The sequence below is a fragment of the Muntiacus reevesi genome, chromosome 11, assembly GCF_963930625.1.
Source record: "Muntiacus reevesi chromosome 11, mMunRee1.1, whole genome shotgun sequence".
NCBI classification, from domain to species: domain Eukaryota; kingdom Metazoa; phylum Chordata; class Mammalia; order Artiodactyla; family Cervidae; genus Muntiacus; species Muntiacus reevesi.
This window is the reverse complement of record NC_089259.1, coordinates 21854865-21876753: the sequence shown is the minus strand read 5'-3', so window position 1 is coordinate 21876753 and position 21889 is coordinate 21854865. Positions and strand designations below refer to the sequence as shown.

Genomic DNA, 21889 nt, shown 5'->3' with positions numbered 1-21889 from the left:
CAGGCTTTTCAACTCTGTTCCATTAGCCCCACTTTTCCTCTGAGCAACCTGTTTTGTATGCGGAGGACAGTTCATGAAGCATGTTAGCATCTTAGAGAAAGATGTGCTTTCTAAATTTTCTGAATCCACATAATTATTATTACCAGCCACCATTCAAATAGGGGCCTCCCAGGTGCCACAGTGGTTAAGAATCCATCTGCCAATGCGGGAGACACAAGAGACACAGGCTCCATCTCTGGGTCAGGAAGATCCCTTGGAGTAGGAAATGGCAACCCACTTCAGTACTCTTGCCTGGGAAATTCCATGGATAGAGGAGCCTGGCGAGTTATAGTCTGAAATCACAGAGTCGGACATGACTGAGCACATCAGCGTGTTACCATTCAAATAGACCCTTCCAATTTGTATTAATTTGATTGCTTTTTAGAGGGTTGTTTTAAGACTATTATTATTGTTAGCAACTTTGTAATGAAAATAGAAAGATGTATTTATATTTACTTTGTAGATTTTAGAATTTTTATAAGATTTTATGAGACTAACACCTGTCCAAAGATATAACAGGTTAACACTTATCTAGATTTAGAACGATTATATACGTACAAGGCATGTTACCTGAACCACACAAGAAAAGAAAGTATATTTAATAATATGTAAAAAGACCAGGTGGCGCTAGTGGTAAAGAACCTGCCTGCTAATGCAGGAGATGTTAGAGACACGGGTTTGATCCCTGGATTGGGAAGTCCCCTGGAGGAGGGCATGACAACCCACTCCAGGATTCTTGCCTGGAGAACCTAATGGACAGAGGAGCCTGCGGTCACAAAGAGTCAGACACGACTGAAGTGACAGCACAAGCAAGAAGACAGGAAGTCCATCACCAAAATATATATCCAGTTCATTGTTAAGAGCCTAAAGATACTTTAACAAAATTAGTAGTAGGAGGAAATTATCTTCTCATGTCACACCTCCTCTCTGCCCTGTGTCAAACACAGTAACAGATGGTATTGCCTCAAGCATCTGCATTCTCAGAGACGAATGCATGTTTGTAACCTCGATTTTCTTTGTGTGTCCACAGAGTCTGAGACAGGAAGGGCAGGTGACCTGTGCAGAGTTACTCAATGACTAAAGGGAGAAACCCATTCAATCTGCTGGGTTGGGACTTAGACCTCTGTTTTCTAGAATGTGCAACTTTCATTACAAAGAGTTTTGGGTTGCTTTCATGAAAATCTCACCCTTGTCAGAATGGAAACCAGATCTCTCCTGTGTGAGCTCTGTGGGTTCGAGATGGAGTTAAACCCCAGGGCTTCCCAAGAGGGAGTGTTATTGTCCTGTAACAGTGTTAGACTCTTAGGTAACAAATGCTTTAATAAACATGGATGTCCCAGAGTGCAGTGTTAAAATAAACTGCTTCTCTGTTTTAGATTCTGGCAAATAGCCCTACCCTTCAACCTCCTGATTCTTGGCTGAAAGCCTGAATATATATCCTAGGGCCTGCAGGGACAGGAAAACTTCTGGGTGCCAAGTGTCATGCAAGACCAGCAGGAAACGTGTGTGAAGGCTTTCTGAGGATAGAGATGCATGCACTCTTAGGCTGGTTTCTTTCCTTGGAAAGGAAAGAGGATGAAAGGAATATTGAAAGGTTATTCTTTAGAGGATCGAAAATGTTACTTCAAACGAATCCTGTGATCAGAAAAAAGAATCTGATTTTAGTGATTTTTTAAAAAAAGAATTTCTGAATGAAAATAGGGCAAGGATATTTAATTTAAATTCCATGGACCAAGTCCAATATTTCAAAATATTGAAATATTATTTCCTGAATACAGAGTCATTAAATCATGCTATTTCAGTACAGACCTTTGCTGTGTCACTGGTTTGGAATCACCGTGATTGCTTTTTTGTAGTCTTTTGTAAATATAGAGTAGCTGTGAGTTTATTATAAAAAGTGAGTATAAATTTTTAAGATTACATTTTAGGAGAAAGCATCACGTTCCAATGAGAATGCAAATACTGAACATAGGAAAATTGTTTTTATTTAAACACACAAGGACTCATTTCAGCAAGTTGAGGCTGGTGTTTGATTCAGAGGAGTTATTATGGAAATTAGATGAGTGAGTAAAAATGGAGAAAGCTCCGTTATCTTGGTTACCATGGCTGCTCTTGCAGTAGAGGAAGTAATGTTGTTGCTGTTGTTCAGTCGCTCAGCCATGTCCTACTCTTTGCGACCCCATGGACTACAGCACACCAGGCTCCTCTGTCCTCCACTATCTCCCAGAGTTTTCTCAAATTCATGTCCATTGAGTCGGTGATGCTATCTAACCATCTCATCCTCTGCCAGAGGAAGTGGAAGCAGTGTCTAAAGTGACGACTGTGCTGTCTTTTTCTTTGTTTTGTTTTATCATGAAGGGACAAGCTGAACAATATTTTGATGGATTTTCAATACACTGAATTAAGTCAGCTTAGCATATATGGCTTGGGAAGGTTATTGCCAAATAGATTGACTAAATGGTCCCTAAGAGAAAAAAAAAAAACAAAAACATGATTTCTAAAACATATTAACTTTCACTCTTAGGAAAAGTAACCAAGGTAGAATTAGACAGATTAGGGAAATTTTTTAGTTCTTTTCAAACATCTTGTTTTGTCGAGATATGCTTCTTTGCTTTGTTCACCACAGGTCTCAAGTACCAGGATTTTTTTTCTGTACAACAAATACATAGTGATATCTTATGGGAGATAATTTATCACTTTCTGAAATTTCCCCAAAGATAACCAAGGTGTGGTTACCAGGAATGTCAATTAATTTAGAATTTTTTTAAAAAAATGAAATGATTGTGTAGATAAACTGAAATAAATCTGATGCAAGTTTAAGAGCAAGAAGAAAATCTAGTTAATTATCCTAAGTTTACTTTAAAAAGCAGCATTTTGGCTATTAGATTTTTATCTTTTTAATACTGCTGTACCTTAAGAGGCAAGTGTTTATATATATATAAACACAATAATATGCTCAGGCGCTCAGTCATGTCTGACTCTTTGTGACCCCATGGACAGTAGCCCACCAGGCTCCTCTGTCCATGGGATTCTCCAGGCAAGAATACTGGAGCGGGTTGCCATTTCCTTCTCCAGGGGATCTTCCCGACCCAGGGATTGAACCTAAGTCTCCTGCATTGCAGGTGCATTTGTTACCAACTGAGCCACCAGAGAAGTCCTATATATAATATAAACACATTATATATATATACACACACATGTATATAAATACATATATATAAAAGTATATGTGAGTATATATATTTTATATAAAATACTTATATTTTATAAATACTTATTTATATTCTATAAATACTTATATATAGAGGCACCTATAGAATAACTGTTGCAATCAAAGTCTTTACTTGAGATTTTGAACAATGCATTATTAAGAAAATTATAAAAAGAGTTTTCATTTGTTTCATCTAATCAATAGTTTAGGTCTAACTTGGAGGGAAAATTTAACTCTTGAGTATCTTATAACTGAATTCATGTTCTCATTACTTTAAAAAAGAAAACTTCTGAAAAATCAGCCTTGAAGTGGTAATTTGTTTTAATGGAACTATCTCCCAAGTACTATAGTTTTTGTTTAGAAAACATTGATACAAGGACTGGGTGTGTTTTTTTTTTTTTCTTTTTCTTAGTACAGCCTTTAGATTTTCTTATAGAATTAAAGATGACCTTTCCACGTGACCAAAGGATGTCTTTCTGCTAAGCACCTAAGAGTCAGAGCAGAGTTCCCTTCACTCCTTCACCAATAAAACTAAAGGCTGTAAAAGTTGAGAGTTGTAAGAGTAAACTGGGAAAGACCAATACATGAGGTTTCACTCCTTACCCTGCAGAAACATCATCCATACAAAGGGAAAGATGCAAGTGTGGGCTGCCAGACCTCCAGCCTCTTTTAGATTAAGACACATTTGAGCCTTTATTGAGTGTAAGATCCTTGAGCAAAGGACCATGGAAACAGAAAACAAAAATTTTCAACCTTCTACGAAATGTAACCATGCAGAAAGAGGCAGAATTTGGAGAAATTATAGTAGAGTCAGAAATGAAGTTCTAAGGAGAATAAAACATCTTGAACTCGCTTTGTCCTTAAGTATCTTTATGCAAAAGAAGGTACTGTTAACTATTAAATCAGATTTCCCCCTCTTCAAATGTCTGATGGTAAGCAAGTCACCTTTCAAATCTATGTGAGCCAAGGTAGATTGTATGTTGGAGCTATAAAAGTTCATGGAGTAACTGGTCGTTTCTAATACTCTGCATCACTTGAGGGATCTTCCCTAGCAGTCCAGTGATTAAGACTTCACCTTCCAATGCAGGGGGTACAAGTTCAATCCCAGGTCGGGGAACTAAGATCCCGCATGCCTCGAAGCCAGAAAACCACAAACAGAAGATAGAAACTAATACTGTGCATCATGTGATACTATTCCTTTCATAAAATCTTTTTCTTATACGTGATGCCTATAAACTCCATAGCTTGAACTGATTAAAGATCTTAGAAGATAAATAAACCACACACGAGACAAATATTGCTTATCACTGTTGAAGCAATCTTTAGCCATGATCTTGATATTAAGTAATCTTGAAAATAACTACTTTCTGATTGGCCCAGATCTATAATAGTGGTCTACTAGTGAGTCATGGGAGTGTCACAGGACAGAATGATGTTTGTTTTATTATGTTGTCTGTGTGGCATTGTTACGGAGAAAAACACAAAATGGATGAATAAATTTTAAAATTGTGTATTAGTCAATACTGAAAACAAACCATACCAGTGAACTTGAGAGCTTGAATAGAAAATAGTAGAAAAAAATATTTCCGAGGCAGAATAATTTTTCACTCTGAATAAAGGCTTCAACTTTTACTAGATGTTTTCTAAGTTCTCTTTGGTACTAGGTCATGATAGAAACTTCAATCTGTGGGATTTTTTTTTTTTTTTTCATTTTTTTCTTTCAAAAATTTTGAGAGCTTAGAAACAGCCTGCTGTAACACAAGAGGAAAGAAAAGTTAGCCTAAAGGGAAAGCAGAAGAACCTCTGTCCTCTCAGGGCCAGGGAGGCAAAGGGTGTGATTTCTGTAGTGCCAGGAAATCTGCCATGCCTCAAAATATCTCCCTTTCCACCTGTCATGGAGTCTGACATTCCGTATTTAGATAGTCACTCCTTTGGTGCATGAACATGCAAATACCATTGGGAGGGGCAACACCTTGCTATTATTATAGCCTAACTCTTGCACTCTATTTATCTGTGTAAGGGATCAGATTTCCAAGGGACAGCTGAAATCAAGGGGGCTTAGAGATAGGAGAAATAAGATAGCACCGATTCCCTTAGGAGAAGAAGATCTAAACGTGGTTCAGAAGAGTAACAGCCAACAGGACTTAACATCCGTAATGAATCACCAGTTTTGCCCTAGTAATTAATCATCTTGTTATTTGGTTGTTTTCTAGCTGACATTGATGATATGAAAATATGCTATGTCTTAAGAGAAGGGGCTAATGCCACAAGTGACATATTCCACTTTACGGTTGAAGATGGGGGTAAGTATTCACTCTCCTGTTAGTATAAACAAGGAGAGTGACTTTTATTCATCGCTCTTTGACAGTCTTCATACAAGGAATCTGTATCAAGTATCAGTTTAGGCTCACCTAAATTTTTATGGAGTGAATTTGGTATTTTCTCTAGAAAATCTTACATTCTCAATCAGACACTATCCTACTCTGCAATGATTGTGAATACATGTTCTAGTTACATTATTTTTGTCTTGTGATTTGTAAAGCACTAAAGAGAAAGATCTATATAAATAGGATCCTCACGTCCAGTTGTTCAGATTTTGCTCTGCATAAAGCTGCCTACTTGAGGGGACAAGATGTTGAACCAGCCAGCCCCACTTGCAAAGCGTGTCCTATCTAGCTGTGTTTTCCCCAAGGGGGTGCCTTTTTCTAATTTGCTTGGGTGCTGTGTGGGCTAAGGCTGGTGGATGATACATAGCATTCACCAAAAGAACAATGCTAAGTAAATATACATTTCGTCTCATCAAGTTCAGTATGTCTAATGATTGTCTTAGTTTGGGGAATTTAGTGACTTAGTCTAGCTAAACTTTTCCTTAGTGGAGTCTGAATACTGCAGAGTATAGACTATGACGTGAGATCTAAGCCACCTCAGTAATTTTTGTCATCACTCCCTCAGTGCCCTGACAGCCACTCCCATTGTTCAGTTCTCTTCCTCACCCTAGGAGGAAAGCTGGCCACTTCTAGATTGGTCATAAAGATGTTTGTGTTCTCGTTTGCTCTCAGAAGAAGCAAAAGGATCTCAGGAAGAATGTGTGGACAGGACACAGGAAATGAGGGCACCTGTGTGCAAGGGAAGAGAGAGGGAGAAATAATTCTGATTCAGTCATCTGTTTCTTTATGACACCTTATAAAAATGCACACTGTTCTGTCTTCTATCTCAAAAAGATTCCGTGTTTACCCTTCCTATTTTTTGAAGTATTAAATCGCGCTTGTTTAAAATATCATTGGATGTAACAGGATCGCAAGCTCTGAAAAATGACATCTGCTGAGTGTGTGCCAGAGAGGCAAAAAAAAAAAAAAATGTCAATTTGGGTTCAACTAAATTTAGTAAGTTTAATAACTTTATTTTTTAGCAACCAAATTATACTTTACTATTCAGCATATTGATAAGTGAATCTTAGTAGGAAACCAAGTTCTGAGAAGGAAATCAACTTATAGAAAACTAATCTGCTTGTTGATTCTTGCTGCTCAAATGGGAAATTTCACTGTGAGTAAACTTTAGAATGAGACTCTGAAATAATTCAGGTTTGTATTTTATATACATATACTTGTGTATATATATACACACACAGAGAGACACACACACACATATTTGTTGGCTTCCCAGGTGGCATAGTGGTAAAGAATCTGCCCGCCATGCTGGAGACACAGGAGATGTAAGAGACACAGGTTTTTATCCCTGGGTCAAGAAGATCTCCTGGAGGAGGAAATGACAACCCACTGCAGTATTCTTGCCTGGAGAATCCCACGGACAGAGGAGCGTAGCAGGCTACAGTCCAGAGTCACAAAGAGTCAGGCACGACTGGGCATCTGAGCACACACACACATATTTATATTTATTTATATATATATATGTCTTCCCTCATAGCTCAGTTGGTAAAGAATCTGCCTGCAATGCAGGAGACTCTGGTTCGATATCCTGGGTTGGGAAGATCCGCTGGAGAAGGGATACGCTACCCACTCCAGTATTCTTGGGCTTCCCTTGTGACTCAGCTGGTAAGGACTCCGCCTGCAATGTGGAAGACCTGGGTTCGATTCCTGGGTTGGGAAGATCCACTGGAGAAGGGAAAGGCTACACACTCCAGTATTCTGGCCTGGAGAATTCCATGGACTGTATAGTCCATGGGGTCACAAAGAGTTGGACATGACTGAGCAACTTTCACTATATATATATATATATGTGTGTGTGTGTGTGTATGTATATATATATATAAAATATAAACTTAAGGACTAAATTGTTGGCTTAAAGCACCATGTATGTATCTCAGAATGACTGAATAAACCTCAATAACAAAAGTATCATTTTCTTTAAAACTGCCAAAAAAGTTTGAAATCCAATGACTACAATTCCAAGACATCATAGCTTTTACTTTTCTATATATTTTACTTTTTCTTTCTTTTTATTCACATATATGCTCTGTTATTCTGCACATTTCTTTCCTAAGCTGGATGGACTTTTAGTATTTACTCTGAAATTTTGGTCTGTGTTCAAACATGAGAAAACACTATGCTGTATCATATTTCAAAATATTAAGTGAGGAATGACCAGCTGAAGAGACTGGGTTTATTTTTGGATTTGCTGAAAAAATGAATGAGCCTCTAAAGACTGTGTTTATGGAAATAGGAACTAAATCATTTCGGGAGCTTTTTCAGAGCTAGAGTTTCATGTGAGAGAGAAAACTTCCAGAGATACTGTCCTTTACTCTTTTCTTCCCCACTGATCATATGTTACTCATAGGGTTCAGGCAGATTCTGGCAACTTTTGGTGGAACAGAATTTATTTTTAATTTCCCCAATGCAAGAAAACTTTGACAGAATAGTCATGGAGAAACTGCAAGGTTAAAAACTGAAAAGTCACATATGTATTTCAAAATATTTTTAGTCTGATACTTATTTTTTGCATTGTCTATAACATATTCTAATATTTGAATGAGAAGTGCAATGCTATTTAAACTTACAGAGAATATTGAGTGAAATTCTTCTCTCTGGAAAGTGTGAGGTATTTTGACAAACAGAAGTAAAAAAAAAATTTTTTTTGCAATATTTGTGAGAAAAGAAAAAATAATTTTCTTTCCTTTCCACAAAAATATTATACTAAGAATTTTAAATTTTTTCTGACCTAGCTATGTATCTTCTAGTTGTGCAGTCAATAATTTCATCAAAATCCATTCTAGAAAAGCCCTATTTTATAGACTGTAATAAAAACATATATTTTCAATATGGTCAAATGTAACAATGTAAATTTCATGAACTAGATGACATGTTTATGAAGACACATTTATGATACCATTTAACATTTCTCAAAGATATGTATGTCTCAGGAATTATGGCAGGTACTTGAATCTTATGAACAAAGATTAGCCTTGCTTCTCAGTTGGAAGGATCTAGGTCTTGGAACAACCAGGTAATTTCCCCAAACACGACCATCCTTCCAGAAAGTTACAAGAGCTCCTCAAGGGTATTTATTCTTCCCATCTGACGACAAACTTTTTAGACCAGAGAGTTTGGTTATTGAATTCAGCTATTGTGTTTTATTGTCATTTATCAATATTTTATTAACTTTCCTGGTGACTCAGTAGTAAAGAATCTACCTATCAATGCAGGAGATGTGGGTTCAATTCTTGGGTCGAGAATATCCCCTGGAGAAGGAAATAGCAACCCACTCCAGTATTCTTGCTTGGGAAATTCCATGGACAGAGGAGCCTAGCAGGCTACAGTCCATGGGCTCACAAAGAGTCGGACACGACTTAGCTACTAAACAACAGCAATCAATACTTTATGTAATTTTGTAAGCCTATCTGTAAACCATTCTCATGAAATATATGAAATGCTTTTAACATTTCACATCTGGGAAGCAAATCAAAGTCTCACATCATAAAACCAAGAACTCTCTACCACCAATTCTCTCTTCAACCCACTAAATTCACTTTCTTCAAATCTACCATATTTATTTTAGGATAGCAACTGTCTAAATAAATTTACTAGAGCAAATAGAATCTTCAAATAATCTTAAAAATAAAATATAGCTTTGAATTTCAGGAATCAAGAATGGGAGAAGAGAGGGAGGAGAACAGAAAACTAAAATCTTGTTTCAGATTTAATTATCACAAGAACCTGGCTAGCCACAGAATTCTTCTGTTAGCATGTAGTAATGGACTGGGACCATCCACTACTAAGGGGTGATGCTTAGGACAGAGTTTCTACTTTTCAGTTTTTGGGGGGTTTGGGAGCAATTACCAAATGACAGGACTATACAGTTATCTATTCAAAGAATAGATAATGTCAGAATTTTCACCTCAGGGAGTTCTGCCCTGTTTGGACTTAATGAACGTTACTTAATATAGCAGGTGTATATTATACACACACACACACATGTATTCATACCTCATGCACGCATACTCATGTGTCATTATTCTTTCAATTAGAACTTTTATCAGAACTGTCATTTATGCAATTTTGCCTTCATAGCTCCCAGCATGGTTAAATATATATATGACAGATGAGGGAACTGAATCACAGATATAGGTAACTGACCTCTTGCAAGTTGCATAATGAGGCAGCTAGATGCCTGTTTGAATCTCGGATTCTTTCCCCAAATAGTAACTTCGACACATTCAGGAGAGACTTGAGAGGGAGGAATGCTCAGATCCTTCTGGTTTCTCCAGACTGAGTTTTGCATGTTCGATAGATGAGACTGAAGAGTTCAGTTCGATTCAGTTCAGTCACTCAGTCCTGTCCAACTCTTTGCAACCCTGTGGACGGCAGCACGTCAGACTACCCTGTCCATCACCAACTCCTAGAACTTGTTCACACTCATGTCCAATGAGTCAGTAATGCCATCCAACCATCTCACCCTCTGTCGTCCTCTTCTCCTCCCACCTTCTGTCTTTCCCAGCATTAGGGTCTTTTTCAATGAGTCAGTTCTTCGCATGAGGTCGCCAAAGTATTGGAGTTTCAGCTTCAGCATCAGTCCTTCCAATGAACACCCAGGACTGATATCCTTTAGGATGGACAGGTTCGATCTCCTTGCAGTCCAAGGGACTCTCAAGAGTCTTCTCCAATAGCATAGTTCAAAAGCATCAATTCTTCAGTGCTCAGCTTTCTTTATAGTCCAACTCTCACATCCATACATGACTACTGGAAAAACCATAGCTTTGACTAGATGGACCTTTGTCGGCAGAGTAATGTCTCTGCTTTTTGATATGCTCTCTAGGTTGGTCATAGTTTTCTTCCAAGGAACAAGTGTCTTTTAATTTCATGGCTGCAGTCACCATCTGCAGTGATTTTGGAGCCCAGAAAGATAAAGTCTCTCTCTTTCCCCGTCTATTTGCCATGAAATGATGGGACCAGATGCCATGATCTTCATTTTTTGAATGTTGAGTTTTAAGCCAGCTTTTTCACTCTCCTCCTTTTACCTACCAGAAGGTTAGGATCTGCTGATAGGTAAAAGTTCTGCATCATTTGGAGTATAGTTTTTTATTTTAGAATACCTTAAAGGTCACTGTATCCTAACATTTATAGTATTCTTTCTTGGTACCACACTGTAATTTTTCTAACTACATGTGGAGAAAAATGTATTCTTTCTAAAGTTAAACACAAATCAAATCAATCCTAAGATACATTTTATACTTGTTTATCAATTACAAAGAAACTTTTAAAAAATTCACCTCAGGGATTATGATGAAACAGTTACACTTCCAAACTATTTGTTAAGTTGAAAACTAAGAAAATGAAATTGAAGAAACATCTCTGAGTTGCAGATGGAATCAGGAAGGCTATAAGACTCCACTGGAGACATAGCTTAACAGAAGCAAAGACTTGTAGGCACAAGTGTGTCACCATGTGAACAAGAGCAATCTGGAACTTGCTCTAAATGCCAATAAAAATGCGAAGAGCTTTTTAGTAATGGTATCAACACCAGAAAATGTTATACAGCCCTGAAAATTCATATTATAAAATTGTCATAATGTAATTCTTAAAATGATCATTTAGTAATGAAATAGGTATATTGGAATATTAATAAAGAACATGCAGCAATCCCCTGGTGACCCAGTGGTTAAGACTCTGCACTCTCACTGCTAAGGGCCCGCGTTCAGTCCCTGGTGGGCCTTCCTGATGCCTCAGACGGTAAAGAATCCACCTGCAATGCAGGAGACCCGGGTTTGATCCCTGGGTTGGGAAGATCCCCTGGAGAAGGAAATGTATTCTTGACTGAAGAGAAGAGTCCCATGGGCAGAGGAGCCTGGCGAGCTACAGTCCATGGGGTCACAAAGAGTCAGACATGACTGAGCGACTAACACTTTCACTGTTAAGAGTACTAAAGTCCAACAAACAGTGTGCTGCAGCCAAAAAAAAAAAGGAAATATTATATCAAAATAGGTCATCCAACCAGATTTTCTGGGGCCAAACAGCACATGCATTTTCATAGTTACAATCTAAAAGGTCAGATTCTGGAGTTATGAGATGTGCTTCTGTTATCTGTGGCTTCTGCTGAGAAGATTTCCTAGGTAAGTGTGCGTTACAATCACCTATGAGTGCATGCTTGCTTGTGTCTGACTCTTTGTACCCCCATGGACTATAGCCCACCAGACTCCTCTGTCCATGGAATTTTCCAGGCAAGAATACTGGAGTGTGTTGCCATTGCCTCCTCTGGGGGATCTTCCCGACTCAGGGATGGAGCCCTGGGTCTCCTGCAGTGGCAGGTGGATTCTTTACCATTGCACCACCTGGATTTAGCTAAACTGTCATCCATGTCTTTTGTTTTTACTCTTTATGCCTTCTCAAGGGTAACTCAGTATAATAATAATAATACAGACTTGGAAAATACATCCTCTTTTGATAATTGCCTCTTTGAATGAAATTCCATATCTAGTACTCTGGAATTTTGTGGGAAGAAAAAAAGTATGCATTCTTTTATTTTTCTTTTATTTTTTTTATTGGATATAATGGCTTTACAATGTTGTATTAGTTTCTGCTGTACAGCAAAGTGAATCAGCCACACTTTTACCTGTATCCTCTCTTCCTTGGGTTTCCTTCCCACTTAGGTCATCTCAAAGTATTGAGTAGAGTTTCCTGTGATACACGGTGGGTCCCCATTAGTTATCTATTTTATACGTAGTAGTTTTATGTGTCAATCCAATCTCCCAATCCATCCCACCTCACCTTTCCCCTCTTGTTATCCATGTTTGTTCTATATGTCTGTGTCTCTATTTCTGAGAAAAGCACACATTCTTTTATCCCCTTTTTAACAGAGCATTTCTTGTCTGATTTCTTCTCAGCATTTAACTCTGTAATTTTGCTATTCTCACATTCTGTGTATTTTAACATGGAAGCGCTCCTGACCATTTTTAGTTTTCTCGCCAATAAACTCCTGTAGCTCTTTATTGTGATGTGAAACCCAGTCTCAGGTAACTGTTCCAGGCATGCCCCACCCTCAGCCCTAATGACTGTTAATCACTCTTCAACTTTCGACTCAAATGTCATTCCCTCTCTAGAGTTGTTCCCAGCATGTTGATAACAAAATTTGTCATGCCTTTTTTTTGTGTGTGTGCTTCTGTCCCTATCTTTATTTATAACAGGAAAGTTGTATCCTGATTACTTGCTACTGTGAAGATCTTCATTAGTAGAGAAGAAACTTTTTCAAATCAAAAAGATGTCATTAATCTTGATACCACAGTGCCTGCACATGGGTGAACACAGAGTAAATATTTCACAAATATTAATATAAATGAATAGATAAATGGCAAAAAGAAGCTCTATTTTATATAAGGATTGATTAAATAGTATTCTATGAAAAGTTCCTATAAACAATTCCCAGGGGACCTGTGCATTCTTTTAGAACATTCTCTTATCCTAGCATTAATTTAAATCCCTGTGGCACCAAAAAAGATTTTTAGTAAAGCTTTCACATTTTTAAACACATGGAACTAACTCCTATAAAAATGCCTTTGAAACCTTCCGTGAAATATACTTAAGACTGAAGAGATTCACAGTAAACACCAGTTTAGAGCTCATATTACTTTTAAAGAATTCTTTTCAGAAAATAAAATAGTTGTCAGTGTATTATATAAATAATTGTATCATATAATACAATTTAAAAAATTTAAAGAGACATAGACATTTTTAATAAATCACTGAAATATTTATGGATGTGAGAGTTGGATGGTGAAGAAAGCTGAGTGCCGAAAAATTGATATTTTTGAACTGTGGTGTTGGAGAAGACTCTTGAGAGTCCCTTGGACTGCAAGGAGATCCAACCAGTTCATCCTAAAGGAGATCAGTTGTGGGTGTTCATTGGAAGGACTGATGGTGAAGCTGAAACTCCAATACTTTGGCCACCTCCTGTGAAGAGTTGACTCATTGGAAAAGACCCTAATGCTGGAAAGGATTGGGGGCAGAAGGAGAAGGGGACGACAGAGGATGAGATGGCTGGATGACATCACCAACTCGATGGACGTGGGTTTGGGTAGACTCCGGGAGTTGGTGATGGACAGGGAGGCCTGGCATGCAGGGATTCATGGGGTCGCAAAGAGTCGGACACGACTGAGAGACTGAACTGAAGTGAAGTGAACTGAAATATTTAAGTCAGAACCACTGCCTAAAGTGTTTTTAGTCACCCCAATTTTTTTGCCTCATGTGAGACAACTTTACGACAAGAAAAGTAGAAAGTATATTAGCATAAACTATCCTCAACTCTTATTAAAAAGTCATTATATACATTTTTTCTGTTTCTTGTTTCAAGTCTCAAGGTGTCAGCATCAGATTCATCAGATTCAGGATAGTTCGCTTTTTCTGCGATCTCTCTTGATTAACAGTGTTGTGATAGTCTCAGGCATACGGCAAAGGGATTCAGTTGTACATATACATGTATTCATTCTTTTTCAAGTTCTTTTCCCCTTCAGTTATTACAGAATATTAAGCAAAGTTCCCTGTGCTATACAGTAGGTCCTTGTTGGTTATCTGTTGTAAATAGAGCAGTGTGTACATGTCAACCCCAGACTCTGACATAAATCAAGATACTTCTTGATGGGCAGAAGAAAGAACTAGGATATGTGATCATCTGGCTGGTTATACTAAGTAGGAGGGGCCCTGCTTTGTCTCCATTATGGAAATTGTTGGCCATTTCCTCATTTCAGCTCTCATATGACACGGGCATGCCGACTAAGAGAGTCTGTCTCCGGTTTTGGCCCTGAAACTCGGGTGTCAGACATGATATGTGTCTTGGCCATTATAAAGCGTCTGGTCCGAGGCCAGACATGTGTTGCCACTGTCTTTGATTGTGCTTTGTGGGCTAATTTTTCATCCGCCAAGATCCCTAATTCATATGCTATTGAAAGATATAAATAGCTTCTTGACATAGTAGAAAAAGCTGCAAAGTCATTTCTGTATGTGAAATGTCAGTTGAGGACGAGTCTTTCAGATTTTTAGTCCGTACTTGACGATTGAATAGTCAAGACCCAAGGAGACTGGATGCTCTTCATTCTGGTGAGAAGGAGCACAACCCTCTGCTGAAAGGTGACCAGTAACTTTACGGTTTAAGGCAAAGTCATTATTGATAATTAACTTGAATTTAAAGCAAGGCTGAAAAAAGAGAGATAAGCGCAGTAAGTTGGAAAATGAGGTCTGAGTACAAGCATTAAAAGATTATACAAATATTCAACTGAGAGGGAAAAAAAGCAAGCATTCTTGGCAATAAAGTTAATTGCTAGTGACATGAGAACCAGAGGAAAGATACTAGTGTCTCAGGGAGTTATAATAAGAAAATGAAGTAATGTCAGGCACTGATGCAAGTATTTTTTAATCTGTAAGAGAGCACAGATCCACTAGAAAACTGATCCTGGCAGGAGGTATTGGTGACTATGGCATAGTGTTTGTAAGCCTTTCTTTTTTCATTGAGCAGTTCAGAACAGTTCAGGTCATCAAGGTCTTTCAGTGCCAGACTCCTGCCTTTAAAAGCAGGAATCAGAAATTCTCCTCCAGTCCAGTCATTAGGATGCCATGCTTCCATTGCAAGGATACTGGTTCAATCCCTGGTCAGGGAACTAAGATTCCACAAGCCACTAAAATCACATGGCCAAAAAGAAAAAAAACAAATAAAAAATAAAAGTATGAATATCTGTGTTATATCCATGAAAGAAGTTGTACTTTTTAAGTAGAAAAGTATAAACTACATTTTATTAGTTATTATTCTTCAGGCTCATTCCAAAATTTTATGGATGTACCATTTTTATTAGCTTTAGTTCAGAGGAAGCTTTATCAAAAGCGTTAAATCTTCCATGAATATGAATCTGTATTAGATATATCTTTTTTTTGTTTATAGCAGCTTTATTTCAACTGTCAGCTATTGGAAGCAACCAAGATAAGTACCAGACACATCTTTGAAGTTTAGCATGGTTCTTTGTTTACTCTCACAACAAATGATAATCAGCTTTTAAAAACTAAGCAAATGTTTCATAAGTGATTAAAATACCATAGTTTCAAATCAAATATTTATTCATGGTATATGTTACATAACTCAAAAATATTCCAGTCTGTCTCTTTAAGTTTGCTCTGGGCAGTCAGGAGAAGTAGAATGTGGTGCTCAGTGGTCTAGTACACAGTTGTAATTAGTATAATTATATATTTGTTAGAAGCTGTAAGAATACAATGGGGTTTTCCTAGTGGCTCAGATGGTAAAGAATGTGCCCGCAATGCAGGAGACCCAGGTTCTGTCCCTGGATGGAGAAGATCCCATGGAGAGGGAAATGGCTACCCACTCCAGTATTCTTGCCTTGAGAATTCCATGGACAGAGGAGCCTGGTGGGCTATGTCCACGGGGTTCCAAAGAGTCGGACACGACTTGAGGTGGCAATAGTGATAAAGAAGCTACCAGCCAATTCTGGAGACATAAAGAGATGCGGGTTCCATTCCTGGGTCCGGAAGATCCCCTGGAGGAGGGTATGACAACCCACTCCAGTAATCTTGCCTGGAGAAATCCTTGAACAGAGGAGCCTAGCAGGCTACAGCCCACAGGGTCGCACATAGTCAGACCGAACTAAAGTGACTCAGCACACACGCACACACTTAAGAATAACAATAGAACCAGAATGCAATGAAAGAGTTTCTGTGGTGAGACTTACTGGGTGAAAATGATTTCCTTATTCATTTGTTTATTGAATTATTTAGCAAGTACTTTTGGAGCAGCCACTATGTTTCAGGTGTCTATTGGGACCTTGAAAAACAGTGACAGTCACGGCAATTACGATCTGATCTGAGGTTCTGATAGGTATGGATAATAGAACAGTAGACAAATACAACACGTGTACATTGTTTAAACTATTGCAGAGGTAATCAGTGAATCCAAGATAAAGATGCATTTATCAGGAAAGGCTTCAGAAAGGTGATGTTTAAGCTTAGACTTAGGATGAGATGAAGCTGCCACAGGATGAAGGGAGGAAATGTTCCAGGTGGAAGGAAAAAGGCCCTGAGCTTGGTGTGTTCAAGGGGCCAGAAAAGCATCAACACACCTGGAGCTCAATTAACAAGTGAGAGAGTGGCACCAGGCAGTGGATACCAGAGAGCTAGATGGGGGCCAGATGGTACAGAGCCTTACAGACCCAGGGTAGGCATTCAGATTTTGTTCTAAGGGAAAGAGGCGCCCCCAGATCTTTTTAAAACAAGGGAGTTCACAAGTTCTACTTTATGTTTTCAGACAATGGCTCTTGTGCTGGTAGAGAGTCAAGGGGGCATTTCAAGGAGGAAGAAGGGAGACTGATGTGGGGCTGATGCAGGAAGACAGATGTGATATGGAGAGGAGGATGGGCTTGCATAATTTCACATCTCAATCTACAGGACTTATTGATGGATTGGAAGAAAGAGAGCGTAAGCTTGATGCTGGGTTTCTTGGCCGGAGGAGAGTGGCGTTGCATTCACTGAGATGGGAAAGACTAGAGGGGCATGGGAATGGTCTAAGGGAGGAAATGAAGAGGTCACTTCGAACATCTTAATTATGAGATGTCTCACTTCTTTGAAATGTGTACACAGGAAGGCCAGTCTCTTGACCCTGCGTATCTTCCTGATGGAAATCACTCTGATGGAAATCAGAGTAAGGGGAATTAGAACTGGAATAAATATAGGTTCTGCCTCCAACAAGAATTGGTGATATGACCCTGGGCCAGGAGACTGAACCTTTCTTAGCCTCGATTTCATTTTTAAAGTGGGATAATAATAGCACCTGGCTATTAGGGTTCTTTTGAAGATTTCAGTAAAATTATTCATGGAAATAGGATCATTCATGCAGGACAGTCTCTGTGGCAAGGTAGCAACCGTGCAGGTAGCTACTACAGTGAGGGTTTCCAAAGCTTTTCTTTTTTCTTTTTTTTTTTTTCCTTGCTTTTATTTTCTCTCTCTCCCTTCCTTCTTCTGTCCTTTTCTTTCTTCCTTTCTCTTGCCTTTCTCACAGTAACTGTGTGTAAAGTTTGACTATCTGTTTTTGGTGAAAAGATGGGATAGGAGGGATGAAAGTGGAAAGATAATTAACACTTCTTCAGTGCTGACTTTAAAGGATAACAATGCTTCCAAAGTTATTGGACCACTAGTAAGTAGCTAAGCTAAGATTTCCATTAATCTAATAATAATGAGTTTCCACTTTGGCCAAATCATGGAAATGCAAAACACTATACTTCTTGAGCTCACTGTGCATGTTTTATTTCTCTTTTTTGATGCTTGGAAGTGTACATTTTATAGACTTGAAGATTAAATATAGTAACCCACTTTTACCAAAATGTAGTACTCTGAAACCCCTTGATTTAGCAGTTGTGGGAGGTTCAAAGGATAGTTTTGATTGCAAGTCTAATACACTGGACTGCAACCAGCTGAAGATAGTGATAACATACCATGTTTGTCCAGGTCTTAGAATCAACTGAATATGTTTAGTACAGAAAGCTGTAATCATGCAACTGACAGATTTATAAAGAAAATAGCAATTCAATAAATGCATCTTTGAGAAAATTAGTAAATTTAAGTAATAAGGCAGCATATATTTTTAAATTCTTCATTGAGGTCATTGGAAAATAAGCGCTGTAGATATTTAAATTTTGCTCCTAACGTTCCTTAAAAATTCAGTAATGCTTGTGCAAATGATTTGTAGTAGAGAGATACTTCTTGATTCTGTGTAATACAAGTGTGAAATCTTATTTTCCTGTGATATCACAGGAAAACTAGATGCTTTTTAAAACTTTGTCCCTCTAATGTTCTTATAAATAGTGTTTGAGTTATTACTTTATAGATTTTATTTGGGCTTCCCTTGTGGCTCAGCTGGTAAAGAATCTGCCTGCAATGTGGGAGACCTGGGTTGGGAAGATCCCCTGGAGAAGGGAAAGGCAACCCACTCCATTGTTCTGGCCTGGAAAATTCCATGGACTGTATAGTCCATAGGATCACAAAGAGTCAGACACGACTGAGCAACTTTCATACACTTTATTTAGCAGCCTTATTTATTTGTTTCTACCTTATAAGTATTAAAGGCATGGATCTTTCTGCTATATTTCAGTGAAGTCAAAGGGACAAATGTCATACTTAATCCTGACTGCAAATAAGGGAAAATATGGTTTATTAAAGCTTAGCATTGTGATAAAGTGAGGAATGTATGAACCACACACACATACACACAAAAATATAGATTTTTTGGTTTTTGTTTAACAAATGTAGATCAATTTCATAATGTACATTTCTTGGGAACAATAATGTTTGTGTAAATGAAGGGGGAAAGTTTTTCTGAACTTTTAGTTTTAAAACTGTAAATTAACTAAAATCATTGATTTATTGACCTGTTTCCGCCCCTAAGAATAAAAAATCAATTGCCAAGCCATGTTGCCTAAGTGATTTTTCACTTAGGGAATAAATAATATAAATACTAGGTTAAGAAAACAATGTATCTTTAGATGGTTATAGTGTTGTTATGGTAGAAGATTCCAGAATAAATTATTCAGTTATTCCTAGTAATGTCTCAAGTAAGATACACTTTTTGCCAATGCTACTAATATTCTTGGTACTAAGAAATTCCAAAGAAAAGATTAAGGGAACATAATTATCTCGCTATATTTGGTTTTCAGTTTAGAACTACTTTTTATCCTTCTTGTTAATTGTGAAGAAAGCTTAGAAAATAGCTCATTTAGAGTATCTTTTGATGAAGGAAGCCAGGACACAATTCTCGTTTTGTTTCGAGACAGCTCTGATGACTTTCCTCCTAACTGAGACAGCAGACCTGCCTGTTCTCCATTTCTTTGCTGGTTTCCCTGGTGCAGAAAGGTCTGGTCCTCTCACCCTGGTAATGCCCTGCTTGTTACCTTTAACTCCATTTGTGTAGCTGTTAGAGGCATGTTTGGAGAACTCTAAAAACAGTGTTTTCAAGCGTAGCTCAAGAGAGCCACTTCAGGAATTGAAAAGAGAGTAGTAAAACTGGTCAGTAGACTTCAGAAATCCAAGAGCCAGAAAAGCACTGTTTTGTGTTCCCATAGTCTTTCTCTTGCTTTACATGTTTATGTAGAAATAGCCCCAAATTAAATGCACTGCATCATTGCTCTAGAATTAAGTAAGCTACGCTTAACCATATAAGAAATTGTTGGCGTTGAAAAAATAGATTTGATGAGTGAATTGTACTATAATCGTACACTTGAAACACTTTTATAAAACATATATACATATACATAATATATTGTTCCACTTACAACCTTATAGTTTGCTATTATTATTTAATTTTGGCTGCACCAGGTCTTGGGTGCCGCTCAGGCTTTTCTGGAGCTGCGTCCAGCGGGGGCTGCCCTCTAGTTGTGTTGTGAGGGCTTCTTGTTGTGGTGGCTTCTCTTGTTGTGAGCACAGGCTCTAGGGCTCACAGGATCAGTACTTGTGGCACACGGGCTTAGTTGCCCCATGACATGTGGAATCTTTCTGGACCAGGGGATGAAACTATGTCCACTGCTTTGGCAGACGGTTTCTTTACCACCAGACCACCAGGGAAGTCCTCTTATGCTATTTTTAATTATTTGTGCTGCCATTTATATAATAATTTAAAATATTTGTTTCAATGTCATCTTTTATTTCAAGCAGCTTTCACAAGCTAAAGGATACCTTCCCTGGGCAATGATCTGACACAGGATCAAATTCTTCCCTCACTTTTGTCATTATTATTGTTCACTGTTATTCGGTCATTCAGTCGTGTCCGACTCTCTGCGACCCAATGGACTGCAGCACGCCAGGCTTCCCTGCCCTCCACTGTCTCCCAGAATTTGCTCAAACTCGTGTCCATTGAGTCAGTGATGCCATCCAATCATTTCATCCTCTGTTGTCCGCTTTCTCCTCCTGCCTTCAATCTTTCCCAACATCAGATTCTTTTCCAGTGAGTAGGCTCTTCACATCATATAGCCAAAGTATTGGAGATTCAGCTTCATCATCAGTCCTTCCAATGAAATATTCAGGACTGATTTCCTTTAGGATGGACTGGTTGGATCTCCTTGCAGTCCAAGGGACTCTCAAGAATCTTTAACAGCACCACAATTCAAAAGCATCGATTCTTCAGCACTCAGCCTCCTTTAGGGTCCAGCTCTCACATCCAAACATGACTACTGGAAAAACCATAACTTTGACCATATGAGCATTTGTTGGCAATGTGATGTCTGTGCTTTTTAATATGCTGTTTAGGGTTGTCATAGCTTTTCTTCCAAGGAGCAATCATCTTTTTATTTCATGACTGCAGTCACCATCTGAAGTGATTTTGGAGCCCAAAAAATAAAATCTGCCTCTGTTTCCACATTTTATCCCACTGCCATGGGACTGGATGTCATGATCTTCATTTTTTGAATGTTGAATTTTAAGCCAGCTTTTTCACTCTCCCCTTTCACCTTCATCAAGAGACTCTTTAGTTCCTCTTTGCTTCTGCCATTAGGATGGTATCATCTGTATATCAGAGGTTACTGATATTTCTCCAGACAATCTTGATTCTAACTTGTGATTCCTCCAGCCCAGCATTTCTCTTGATGTACTCTGCATATAAGTTAAGTAAGCAGGGTGACAATATACAGTCTTGACGTACTTCTTTCCAAATTTTGAACCAATCCATTGTTCCATGACCAGTTCTAACTATTGCTTCTTGACCTGCATACAAGATTCTCAGGAGGCAGGTAAGGTGGTCTGGTATTCCCATCTCTTTAAGAATCTTCCAAGTGTGCTGTGATCCACACAAGCCAAAGGCCTTAGTGTAGTCAGTGAAGCAGAAATAGATGTTTTTTCCTGGAATTCTCTCTTTTTCTATGATCCAGCAGATTTGGCAATTTGATCTCTGGTTCCTCTACTGTTTCTAAATCCAACTTATAGATGGGGAAGTTCTTGGTTCATGTACTGATGAAGCATGACTTGAGGGATTTTGAGCATTACCTTGTTAGCTTGTGAAATGAGCTCATGTATGGTGGTTGGAGCATTCTTGGGCTTCCCTGGTGGTTCACAGGGTAAAGACTCTGCTTGCTATGTAGGAGATCAATTCAATGAACTCCAATGCAGGAGTTCAATCCCTGGGTCAGGAAGATCCCCTGGAGAAGGGAATGGCTACTCA

The 21889-nt window shown here is 38.3% G+C and overlaps 1 protein-coding gene across 1 annotated transcript in view; it reads left to right on the top strand.

Annotated features, from left to right (window-relative positions):
- The window catches only part of FREM2 (FRAS1 related extracellular matrix 2), a 158620-nt gene that overhangs the window by 5861 nt on the left and 130870 nt on the right, over positions 1 to 21889 (top strand). Inside the window, exon 2 of the mRNA XM_065902066.1 lies at positions 5464 to 5553. Coding sequence (XP_065758138.1) covers positions 5464 to 5553 — 90 coding nt within the window. The remainder of the gene's footprint in view (positions 1 to 5463; positions 5554 to 21889) is intronic.